The sequence below is a fragment of the Halichoeres trimaculatus genome, unplaced genomic scaffold, assembly GCF_033239565.1.
Source record: "Halichoeres trimaculatus isolate MK-OKI-2021-1 unplaced genomic scaffold, fHalTri1.1 fHalTri1_scaffold_8, whole genome shotgun sequence".
NCBI classification, from domain to species: domain Eukaryota; kingdom Metazoa; phylum Chordata; class Actinopteri; order Labriformes; family Labridae; genus Halichoeres; species Halichoeres trimaculatus.
In genome coordinates this window covers 11,802,725-11,815,451 of record NW_027437186.1, presented here as the reverse complement: position 1 = coordinate 11,815,451, position 12,727 = coordinate 11,802,725, and the positions used below count along the sequence as shown (strand labels likewise).

The following is a 12,727-nucleotide window of genomic DNA, read 5'->3' as shown; positions in this document are numbered from 1 at the left end:
CAAAACAGCTGGCAGAGCTGATAGGCTAAGTCGGTGCTCTCTCAACGCTCACACTGATACTGCAGTGATTTTTTTGTTGTAAGTAGCAGCCATTTGCATGTTTAACATCACCTCTAAAAGACATTCTGACTTTATAAGGACTAATTTCATGGATTTTACTCATTGAAAGAACTTCACTCCCTAATCTAATCTCCAGCTTTTATCAGCCTTATTGACCAAAACTTCTCCCTAACACGCAGACAGTGACTGTGATTAAAAATGTAAAGGGAAGAGACCCACCAGTGGAAAGACCTGACAGCTATGACACCACAGAGTGAACAAAGCCAGAGGCTTAGAAGAATGCAAACAAGCTCTGGATGTCCCTGCAGATAAACTTTGCAATACGTCATCTGTATGAAGCTGCTTTTGCCCTTTAAAGGAAACATGAGCCGATAAATATGTGAAAAACACACGCAAAACTAGAGAAGCAATTTCCAAAGACATTGCACTGTGATCGCAGAAATCTGAAGCAGCTTGCACTGAACTGCTGAATGCAGAATTCTGAAGATGAATGATGAATGACTGAGGATATGTCTGAAAAAGGTTGCACAAAGTCTTGAATATCTTGCGCTGAACTGCTGAATGCAGAATGCAGAATGCAGAATGCATTCAGAAAAATGTTGTTTTTTTTAACAAAAAAAAAAAAAAACAGCAGCTGTGGTTGCCAGAGAAATACTATAAGAAATATGGTAACAATGACACAGAGAATTTTTTTTCTTAAACAATTCACAGGATGAAATGTCAAGGGACAGACCTCATCTTTAAAACACTTCTAAAATACAAGGTAGCCCATTAATACTGCCCCTTTCTCACTCATGGTTGCAATGTTTGCTCTGTTATTACAATGAACTGTTCTGTTTTGCTGGGTATAATTTCAGTCTCATTTCAGTCAAGAATTAAACACTTTACTCTGAACTGGCCACTGAGAAGGCATCAGTGCCAGTTGTCGATAAAACGTGTGTTGCATTGTTTGTCTCACTCAACGACATCCATCATGACTAAACATTGCCATGAGAGCAGCTTGAGGAGTTTTCGGGCTCCGACCATCTCTGATATGGAAAAATGAAACAACTTCCTGTCCTGCAATCCAGGCATCAATATCAGAGCAAGTGAGAGGGTCTCTAAACCGATACCTTTAAAGTAGCTTGTCTTTGGTTGTATTCATAGGACATGTAAATAATCAAAATCTATTAGAAACACTTGTAATGTTCATTCAGCAAAGACAGAAACAATTAACACTGATTTTTAACCAGGACGCATGTTAATTCTTGGAGCTTAGCTAAAGACTGATACTGACTGTGATGTTGTGCTCTTGCTGTGGGTGTACTGGCACATTCAGCACCCTGTCTGACCGTTCACCCTGTCACTACCTCACTGCACTGCCTGTCCTGTTTACTGTTTGTCTTAGAGCGGCTGAAGGTCAGCTTTGTGTTTTCCCATGTTCTCTCAGATCAAGAATTTCATGCTGCTGCCTCTCCACATTTTTGTTGCACATACTTGACAGCCTGGCAGCATTTCGGTCCTTCTGTTTTCCCAGTGCTGCCAAAGCAGTCAGTAGGACCTAAATGTGAAGCGTGGCTTCAGGACCTTAATGTGTGCAGACAACCAGATAAATATACTGTTTGTTAGTATATGCTGATGTCAAACTGAGACTGCGGTTATTTGTCAAAATGTGCCACCAAAAAGGCTGCTGCTACATTGTCAAAAATTGCCACCATAATACAAATCAATAGCAGTAGCTTGCGGGAACCAAATTAAGTTATATCAAAGGGTCATTTTATATTGCACATTGCTCATTGTGGTGACTAAGAAAATCAAAACTGAATCAGCTTTTGGTGGAGATGTAAAAAATAAAAATAAAAATCACAGCATTTATGGAGAGAAAAAAGACATCAGAAAAATTTATCTTCAACTTTACCAAGAAAAATTAAAGAAAAACACTAATAAAAATAAATAGTGAAAAGCATCTACACTATAACAAATTACTCTACATTAACAACATATCAACCATGAAATCCTGTTGTGTTTAAATACAGCACTGTAAATAAAAATCCCCTGGCAGCAGGTTTGCTAGCATTTTACCGTTGTTGAATTTTTGTTGTGACAGTGTTTTGTAAGCATGAGTGAAGAGGCAACAAAGTGGATACAACTGCACATTGATGGGGAGGGACCCATTGCGGGCACCCATTGCCGTCTATGCTCCACTGCATGGACGGTCTGCCTACCATGCTCCACTGAGTAGACCAGCTGCCATCTGTACTCCACAGCGTGGACCAGCTGCTGTCCATGCTCTACAGGGCAGAGACCATGTACCCAAAGGTTTTTAAAAAGGGTTGGTCGATTTTAAAATGAAGAAGAGATAAAGATTAGCTGAGGTCTGCTTTTTGGTAGTTAATTTCAGAATACCACAACTGGGAGAGCACAAAAAGTTGACCCATGCTGCAGAGCACAGACAGCCTGTAGTCTCAATGTACAGCGTCTCAATCATCTCAATTTACAGCAGGCTCTTATATCCTCTGCATTCCATCCTCGCTCACGGTTACAAAACGCCATCACAACAAAGTTACTTTGCTGTAAAATAATGGTAAAATACTGGCAGCAGGGTTGCCAGTATTTTACCGTTATTTTACATCGGGTTTTTTCCAGTGTAGATAACGTGGTAACCAAATATCAATTAACATCCAATATCTGACAACAATCAATATCAATATCAATATCATTGTCTAGTTCAATGATGGCGATCTTGTGTGTGCGACCACAGACAGTTAAAGATTCTGATATCTTTTGCCTGATGTCCACTGATCATGTCTTCAGCATTTTCTTTGTCCTTTATTCCGTTTCTTCCTTTGTTCCTCTGCATTTCCTGCAGACTGAAGCATTCACACCCACCCACACATCTTTTCTCACCAAATCTGAAATAGCTACCGGACTGAAGAGAAAACTTTTTCGTCAATACCAGTTATTGTGACAGCCTGACTGACAGTATTCCTGAATGACCTCTGGAGGATATTTTGGCTCAGATTTTAAAGCATAGGCACACTAACCAAGCTGCGTAGAAAACAAGAGTGAGACACAGCCACATTGTTCAAACTAGCTCCACCTTTGAGCAGCACTGCTGTAATGCTAAAGTCATGTATGAAATACATTTTCACCTTCAAATTACAACAATCAGAGACAACAGTGTGTGTTTGTTGGGGATTTCTGGTTACTTCTGAATAAAAAATGAAATCATAAAAGGAAGTAAATAAATGTGCAGTGAACCAGTTCTTGGCCCCTGAAGATACACACACATCACACGCATGCACACAGCAAGCAGGCAGCAGGGTTCAAAACCTCCAGTCCCTGACACAAAGACAACAACACGGTCAAACAGTCATACACAGCTGTTTGTGTACTGGAGAAAGTCAAAGCGGAGGAAGGCTGCAGTGACATCCGTGCTTACTTCAACAGGGGCTGTCTCGGGGGCGGAGGTGGGTCACCATCTTGGCTCTGTGGAGGCTTCTTGGTCACCTGCTTGTAAATGTTCCTGGCCGTCACCCCGAGCCACAGCATGGTCGACAGAGACGAGTAGTGCAGCACGACCCCGACCTGGTGAGAAGGAAAGAAAGAACACCGAGTTATTTATTTGACTTTTCTGAACTTTTGCTCTATACGCTGTACAGCACGTCTCAGTTGGAAATGTCAGACTAGATTATATTCCTGTAAGTCAAAGAAAAGATGTACGGGAAGGGTTGCCACTACTCCGTCAAAAACATCATCAATGTCACTCCAAGGGTGTCTCTATGGACGCTTTCCTTTTTAAGGCCGCTTTACCTTATCCATCACCCAAAGACAATAATACAAGAGTAAGATGACAGGTTCAAAAAGTGCTATTGAATCATCAAGGTTGTTTGGGATAAGAGCATTATGACGAGGTTAGACAGGCGGATGCTGAGCAGCTCCTTATCAGTTGAGTTAGAGGACATGAGGTGTGCACCGTGAATAACAAATCTGAATATAAATGACAGTCACGTTGACAACAATCAGAGCGTGATTGTTTTCCAAAACACGCTGTATACATATCCCTGCTCTATTTCGTTTTAATATTCATGATTTATGTGAGAATAGGGGAAGGGAGGTAACGCTGTTTAAAACCTTTTTGCTTGCTAAAAGACAGACCACAGAAAGAGATGGTGGGAGAAGTGCAGAGGAAGATAATCAAAATGCACTGAGCTTTTTAACCATCGAGTCAGTCTCTTCAGGATGAACTAGCAATCTGAGATACCTAATCAAAAGGTGTCTCTCCAGCCTGAGAGGCCCAGAGACTGAAGCTAGCATACCAGTGTCCAGATGCTAATTGGAAGTGTCCTTGAGGTGGTTAGAGAGAGCAGAGAGCAGGCGCTAAGTCAGTCATGCTGCAGACACCACCACACTTCAGGGCTTCATTAGTGCAGAGGAGCTGCTGGAAGGAAGTGTTTCTATATGGAAATAAGTGGAGACAAGTGGAGGACTTTCTAAAGATAGAGGGGCTAAGTTTTTATCTGACTAATGCATGTGCATTTTGAATTACATTTTAATTTTGAACTGAGACACTACTTAAAGTGAAGCAGCTGTGGATGTGGTTTAAGCCTGCATTGACCTTACCGGCCAGCAGGGGGTGTATCTACTAGATATGAAAAAAGTCAGGTTGTGTACATGAATGTGAGTAAATGTGCTCCAGTTTACATCATTTATCAATTGAATAAAAAAAAAAACTCTCAATCACCAGATTCATGTCTCCTTCAACAAAATGCTCACTTTTAGAATAGGCTACCAGAGTGAGTTGTAAACTGGCATAAGCAAGGCAACCATTTAGCACCAGTCCATCCTATTTACACATTCTATGGTAGCAGTATGCTAAGCAAGTTAGCCCAGTCCCTTTGATACAGTAACATTGTCCAGCTTCACTCAGGAGATCCAAAAGTTTCCCAAGCTTGACAGGATATTATATAAGAAAAAAAAAAAAAAGGTACAGACAGTATCATGGGTTACCTGTACCATTGCATCTCTGGCTTTTACCCACTGTCTCCTCCAAGTCACACTTTTCTGGGAGAAGCGATATGCCCAGGAGGCAGCCTGATCTGATGTTTTGTCTTGTTTTAAGTTATTTAAAGACAAAAATTAGGTCTGAATTACTTGTAACAATAAAAAAAAATCTGCCATTGGAACAAGGAAAATTTGCTCACCTGCTTGAAACTAGAATAATGTCTTAATACAAGTAACTTTTCTCTTTTTCCATTAGCAGATTTTTAAAAACTAATTTCAAGCAATTCAGATCTCATTTTTGTCTTTTTGTAACTTGAAATGAGATGTTTTTTTTTTTTTTTTCCCAGCATACAGATGATTCGGAGCTTACATTGGTCTTTATGAAGCGTACACACTCTCCAGTTTAAAACAAAGCATCTGACCGCAGGAGTTTGTTATATCTGCTGCATTAATGATGTGATTTAACAAACCACTTCAAATAAATCATGTTGTAAACTCAGATGCTTCGATCTGATTTGAAAGGAACACACCTTAAATGATACATCTACTCAATTAAATCATGTTCACATGAGAAATTTTATGTTATTGTGTTACATTAACTCATTTTATTTAAGTCAAGTCAAAGACCCACCAAGTGCCGTTTTTTGAGTGTAGTCAGGTGAATGTGGCTCATATTAAGTTCAAAAAGACATATTCTACTGAAAATAACACAAAATGACTTGACAAGAATTCATTTTTTGTAGTGGCTTTTTTGACGTGAAGGTGTGGTAGATTGATTTTGAACTTAGATATTTCATCTTCTTACTCCTACTTTCTCAGGCCGTGCTGAGAAGCCCTCAAAATGAGACTTGTGGCTATTTTTATATCTTTTTTACTGGTCATTACCCAAATTTCCCGTTGGATTCACTGTGGTGAAGTGTTGCATCGCTGCTTACAAACAAGATCCATTTTACCCTTGCTCATCAATAATACTGTATAATATTATGGATTTTAAAACCAGAAGTCCCATAGAGAGTTGAGTTCTTGGGAAACATTCATTATATTGGCTCCCTACTGTTTTTGATGCATAAGTAACCAATCTACTTGAAGCTCTTTTACATGTCAGGAGGAAAAAAAAAGGTGCCTGGAGATGCACAAATTGGATCTATCGAAGCACAAAGCAAATCACTGCAGATAGTTTAATGTCGAGAGCCAGCGTTTGCCATCACCACTAATTTCACAGTGGCACACTAATGAGAAAAACCTCTGTGAAGCATCTTTAAGCTGACAGCTGGACGTAACCTCAGATTTGGGTCATTTTAAACAAAGCTCTGCGCTAAATTAACCACTTTTTTGATGCCAAACCGCCTCACTGAACAATCAGCAGAGATGTCTGAGCCTGATTTCGGTGGTCTGAGGTAACATGAGGGGAAACGAGGACGCGCTGTATGTTGTGCTGTTGTTTGATACAGCCAAGCAGAGGAGTGACAACTGAAATCTATGACAAAACTGGCGTCACTAGAAAGATAGAAATAGAGATCAGAGATGACTTTGAGGACATAAAGATTAGATGCTGCATAGCAACACTGCCACAGTGGGTAGGAGGGCGGTGTGAGACTGAAGAGTGGCACACACAGAAAGAGAGGAGTAGGATGAGTATAGGATGCAGGTGGGGATGGTAATGCAGGGGGAGGAGGAGGAGGAGGAGGGGGAGCAGGGCTGGGTGGGGAGTGTGTGTGCTTGGAGAGCTGCGAAAGCTGCCAGAGCTGGTTTCAAAGCTCCTTGAAGTTCCTTCTGTCAGAGGGAGAGCATGTACTTATGTGTCCCCATGGGAGAAAGGGAGGGTGTGAATGTGTGTGTGTGTGCGTGTGTGGGTATGGAGGGGAGGTTAGATGATTAGGGGGAGTACAGAGAACTTGGTGGGTGCAGTGTGTATGTATATTTAAATGTGTGTGTGTGCATCTCCTCCAGCAGTGCGGTAATTATCCCAAATAGTGTGTGGTGGGGCCAGCGTCCGTCCCAGAGGAGCAGCACAGCACAATCTGGGCTCCGGCCCAAATCTGCAGAGAGTCGTCCTGTTAGCAGTGATTGGTTAAAGGAGGAGCAGCAAGAAACATTCATTGGCCCCAGGATAAAATTAGATAAATGAATAAGTGCTAAATAAGTTAAAGAGCAAGAGGAGAGCAAGCGAGCCTGCAGCTTCAAAAACTGACACAGCAGGACAAAGAGTGTGCAGCACGACACCAAGCCTCCAGGGGTTTCTAAAAAGATCCCTTTCCTAACTTATGTGGCAACAAGAAGACTCGTTTATTCATCATTTTGAATCTTTTTCAATGCTTTTTACATCAAACCTGTGAGTGACTATAAAAGACAACCTCTTCCCTTTGGATTGCCCTTTGAACAGAATTTTCAGATCATTAGAAATTAAACAAACTTTTGAGACTTTTATCACCTCACAAAGAATATCCTCACCAGGAAAAAAAAGGCCCAGAAACCTTTCAGACATAGGAGTTGAATTGTGGCAATAAAGTCGGAAGCAACCAAGGACTTTCTGACATTTGCGGCTGCAGGTCTTCCATTTATTATGCATTTTTCAATTATTTCATCATTACAGATTGAAATCCGTATTTATGACATACTTGCTTTTCAGTTTGACCAAAAGCTCAAGTTAAAGTGATTAAAGTGGTGCTCTCACCACGAGTTCAACCTGGAGGTCGTTCTCAGAAATATCTCGCCTTTGCATGCGACAAAACTCTACACCTGCAGTCGAGCACTGGAGACAACTGTTTGCTTTACCCTGTTTAAACTGGTTTTGAATAAAACTTTCCCTTGATCATAGCTTAAGTATTTTTTCTCTATTTTTAGCAAGACCTTCTTCTTTAGTAAAATCTGATATTTGTTGATGACTTTGTGATGTTGCTTGGACAATAAGTGGTGAAAGTAAGCCACAGTCTTTTGTGTGTATAACTAACATTCTGTAGGTCCAATATTCAACAGATTTTAGAGATAAAAAGTGGTTATGGATACTTTTGTAAAGTGACCTAATTAGAAAAAAAACTATGACAACAACAACAACCCAACCCTATGAATAAATTATTTTTATTAGAACAGTTTGAGACGTCAAAGAGTCTGCATTCTGGTTAAAATGAAAACCTTAAAACAGAGGACTGCCAAAGAGATGGTTCTTCTTTTTTGTTGCTGATGAAATCAGGTTGTTGGAGGAGGTCGTGTGTTAAAATTAATTGTCTGTCTGATGGCAAAGTGAATTTCATTTAAAGACCATACACTTGCATCAGCATCAGTGTTGAGTCAAACTTCCTTAAAAGCTGCTACATTACATGTTAAAGGTGATCCACTCTGTAGTGGAATATAGCTCAGCTCCTGTTCAGTTTCTTGATGAGGGGCAGAGCTGAGAGGCGCAGCCTGTGGATTAAAGTGTTAAAATTTTAACACTATGACAGTGTCACCCAGTCAATAACCTGACACACCAGACGGACAGTTTCCATTTATCCATCACAGACATGTTTCACTGGTCCATCTGAGGATTGGACGACCATTTTGATTGACACACTCACCACAGACCAATCCACATCAAGCCATGTGTATGATGTAGCTTATGCTCGCCGCTGCTGAGAAACAAACGACTAACAACTACAGGAACACAAGAAACAGCTGTGATAATGGCGTTAGACGACTGCTACCATTTTTGTAAAGTTAACTTAAGAATCAAAGGAACGCTGACAAGTATGAAAGTCTGCTGACGTCACGTCTGCTCGTCACTACCGCTGCCCTCGCAACTCCTGCAGCTCCCGCTGCTCCTCCCTGATTGGGCTGGTCAGAATTTAGCCGAGTGACTTGGTTGGTCAATTGAGCCTGGCAAGATGTATCTGCAGGATTTCAGAAACCCAGTCAACACTCAGTGTAAAATACTAACACCACAGTGGTATTAAATGAACACTAAGTTGGTGTACATTGTTCTTCCAGTGGTACCACTTAGATAATCACCCAAAAACAGATTGAAGTGATTCTAAAAACATTATTTTTCTCTTCAACAAATTACATAAGAAATGTGAAGAAACACTCTTCCAAATACTTCTGAAACACAAGATAGTCTATAAATGTTGTTCCCTCCTCACTCAGGCACCTCACGCAACCTTATCTTAAAAAACACTAAGCATCTTCTTACACATTACCTTCAGATTCCTCTATATCATTAATTTTTTCAAGATTATTCAGTAACAGTCACAGTCTGTGTGAGTGTGCTTCGAGAGAGCTGTGGAGTTGAGTGGCCAATGCATCGTCCAAACTGCTGGAGATCCCAGCAAAATGATATCCAAGCCGCATGTAGGATGCATTCTCATTATGGGAAACGTAAGATATCTGGTAAATAAGTGGATGATCAAACAGGATGAGCGAGGAGTCTAGTAGAGTTTAAAGAATGCAGTATACTGACCACACTGTCACCATTAACAGCTTTCAGAAGGCCCAGGCTGACCTGGAAAACTGTTCGCTGTGAGCTTCTGACAACGTTAACAGTCCAGGGAGGTCTGGTAGTCATACTGGTGGCTGTTTAAATCCCCCCACTGAAAAACTGACAACAGAGTATAACGTTCTCGGCACTGCCACAGCCTGACAGCAGACAGAGCACCCGAGATTTTATTTTACATTCAGTTTGTATTTTCTATTAATGTATATAAATGAAACTGTCATATCTGAATTTCCCCCTGGGTATGACTGAAGTATTTCTGATTCTGATCATGTGACACTGGTATTGCTTTAATTTGATGTTCCACAGGGAAGGATTAATGCTCAAATCCTAAACTCAAGATCAGCGGTGACAAATCAAATACGTAAATATTTGAGCGGGCAAGTGAAGGAAGCTGGAGCTCACGTCAAGCAGCAGCTCCCTTCCGTCAGTTACAGTTGTGGAGGAAGACTCGACGGCTGTGACTCAAGCACTTGACTTCTCACAGACTTCCCTGTCACAGCGGCTTCTTCTGGGCAGCTCAGGCAAAGATGGCTGGTGGGGAGTACGACACTCTGCGTTTTAGCATATAGAGGTGGAGTCTTTCTGGAACAAGGAGCCTCTCTCAAAGTGCTTGTGACAGCTGAGGAGGCAGCAGAGTCCCACACGTGTTACAGAGCGCTATAAAGGGAACCAAGTGGGTCCAATGATGGAAACAAGGGAGTGAGTGAAGGCAGGTTGTACTCCGAGCGAACAGTGGAACAGAGGCGTACATCAATCTCTTTTTGGCTGCATACAAAGTCCACGCTGAGCTGAGCTGACAGCACAGGATGCTCTTCTCCAGCTGATGTTTCATGCTCACAACCTGAACAGGTCCAGCTATCAATCAACTGGAAGGAAGTCCAGTAGGAACACATGGCTTTACAACCTTGTTACAAAGTAAAAATATGCTTTTCATTCTCACTCCCTTTCTAGCATAGACTCTTATCTCAACAAAGATTTTCACTTGGGATGATAATTTTAACCAAAATACAACTGAATGGACACAGGGAACTATTTGAAAATTGTTCAAAGCTCTGCCACCACGCAAACACACAGACTAGACCAAAAAAAAAAATATTACAATGTTTTTCTCTCTACAAGACCTATTTTTGCTGAGTCCCGCCTACTGACAGCAGCGCTTTCAAGAGTAGTTGGGACAACAGTGACTCACACAACACCTTGCTGAGTGTGTTGCAAGTGCAGGCACCAAAAGAAAACACTCCACTGGACGCCCATCCTGCTGTGTGATGCAGCATTAACCTGCAAGGTGCTGCTGGCAGAGGAAGTTATTGTCAGTTAAAAACTGCTCATCTGTTCCGGGTACATCTCCTAGACGGTCACTATGACACTTTATTGTGTTAATCTAAGGCCCCGTTTACACGACAACGTTTCATCTGCTAAAACGCTGTGAAAAGGTAGTGAAAAAAATCTGCGTTTACACGGAAATGCTGATGGACTGAAAATGCTGTGGTAAGCATGCCAGTCCTGTAGCTGGTGCTATAACTGTCTTGTCCAGAAGCCAGAAGCCGCTTTTGGGAGATCTCTACCGAAGTATAGTTGAGCCGGTCATCTGGTGTATTGGGGAATACTAAGTTAAAAAGTGGAGCAAAAGATGCATATTTTGTTGAAAGACAGTCAGCAGATACAGCAGATTGAGCAGCACAAGCATAACATGGTAGTTCGCGACGATCGTAACAACGGTACTTGTTGTACTGTTGTATGTGTGCACAAGGCAGAGTGTGACGTTAGAGTTTCCACTGAAAACGCCGGCTTACTGTTTACACGACAACGGTGTCGGGAGAGTTCCAAAAAAAATCCTACTCTAGGTGCGGTTCCAAAAGATTGCATTTTAGGTTGGCTGAAGCGATGTTTCCGTGTAAACTTGAGGCTGAAACACAACACAGCTTTTGCATTTCACCCTTAAACCGTTGTCTTGTAAACGGCCCCTAAGTCTGAGTGCATCGATGTTAGCACCATGACAGTGGAGGCAGTAACCATCATTCTAGGAGTGTGGTGAGAGCTCTGGAAAGTCAAGACTATACTTTCAGGGATCATTTCTATAGTTTGTGACTTGAGAAATGTGTTTCTAAAGTGTCTGGTCTCGCTAACCATGATGATGAGTTGCTGATACTCTTTCCTGAGCGTGAAGCAGGTAGAAAGACTTGAAGTGATTCATATGCTTTCTACTTTTGATGACCGTTCACTGTCTCCTCTGGAGACACTGAGGGACAGAGTATGATCAGAGTGGTGATACTAGATGTTCACATAAACAAAACTTTTATCTTACCCGTCCTGTGTCTTTGATCTATTGGTCACATGGCATAATTTCATTGATGAGGTAATGCAGAGTTGCTGACACCAAAACTGTGCCTCTTCATTTGATGTTTTTCATGCCTCAGTCTTTTCTTTGATGAAGGTTTATTAAGTACACCTTTTTTTTCTACCATTGTTCCCTTTTTCATAATAAGAGTAGATAAATATTGAAAAAAAGACATACATTTAACTGTTCGTCAAAAAAGGGACAGTACAAGTTTTAGTCTTACTGAGTTCAAGTCAGTGTGATTTCTTTATTTAATTTAATGGGGTATCTAGTCATTTGCAGTTTTAACTCACATACAATGAACACAGTATGTTCATGTTTTGAAAATTCATTTCATCCTACTGGACAACAGTTGAGTTGTGGCTCAGATGATTTCCTTGTGTTCATAAAGTTATTTTTTTGTGTGTCATGTTAGCACCATGGCAGTGGAGGCAGCGACCATCACATTAGTTTAGTGGTGAGAGCTCTGGAAAGTCAAGACTATACTTTCAGGGATCATTTCTATAGTTTGTGACTTGAGAAATGTGTTTCTAAAGTGTCTGGTCTCGCTAACCACGATGATGAGTTGCTGATACTCTTTCCTGAGCGTGAAGCAGGTAGAAAGACTTGAAGTGATTCATATGCTTTCTTCCTTTGATGACCGTTCACTGTCTCCTCTGGAGACACTGAGGGACAGAGTATGATCAGAGTGGTGAAACTAGATGATCACATAAACAAAACTTTTCTCTTACCCGTCCTGTGTCTTTGATCTATTGGTCACATGGCATAATTTCATTGGTGAGGTAATGCAGAGTTGCTGACACCAAACCTGTGCCTCTTCATTTGATGTTTTCCATGCCTCAGTCTTTTCTTTGATGAAGGTTTATTAAGTACACCTT

The 12,727-nt window shown here is 41.2% G+C and overlaps 1 protein-coding gene and 2 non-coding genes across 3 annotated transcripts in view; 2 read left to right on the top strand and 1 right to left on the bottom strand.

Annotated features, from left to right (window-relative positions):
• Positions 1–12,727, bottom strand: part of adgra1b (adhesion G protein-coupled receptor A1b) — a 341,543-nt gene that overhangs the window by 19,936 nt on the left and 308,880 nt on the right. Inside the window, exon 17 of the mRNA XM_074675764.1 lies at positions 3,482–3,627. Coding sequence (XP_074531865.1) covers positions 3,482–3,627 — 146 coding nt within the window. The remainder of the gene's footprint in view (positions 1–3,481; positions 3,628–12,727) is intronic.
• On the top strand, positions 11,562–11,778 carry LOC141795849 (small nucleolar RNA U3). The gene has a single exon (XR_012598793.1). It is a non-coding gene; the product is annotated as a small nucleolar RNA U3 (small nucleolar RNA).
• On the top strand, positions 12,326–12,542 carry LOC141795841 (small nucleolar RNA U3). Its single transcript, XR_012598785.1, has one exon. It is a non-coding gene; the product is annotated as a small nucleolar RNA U3 (small nucleolar RNA).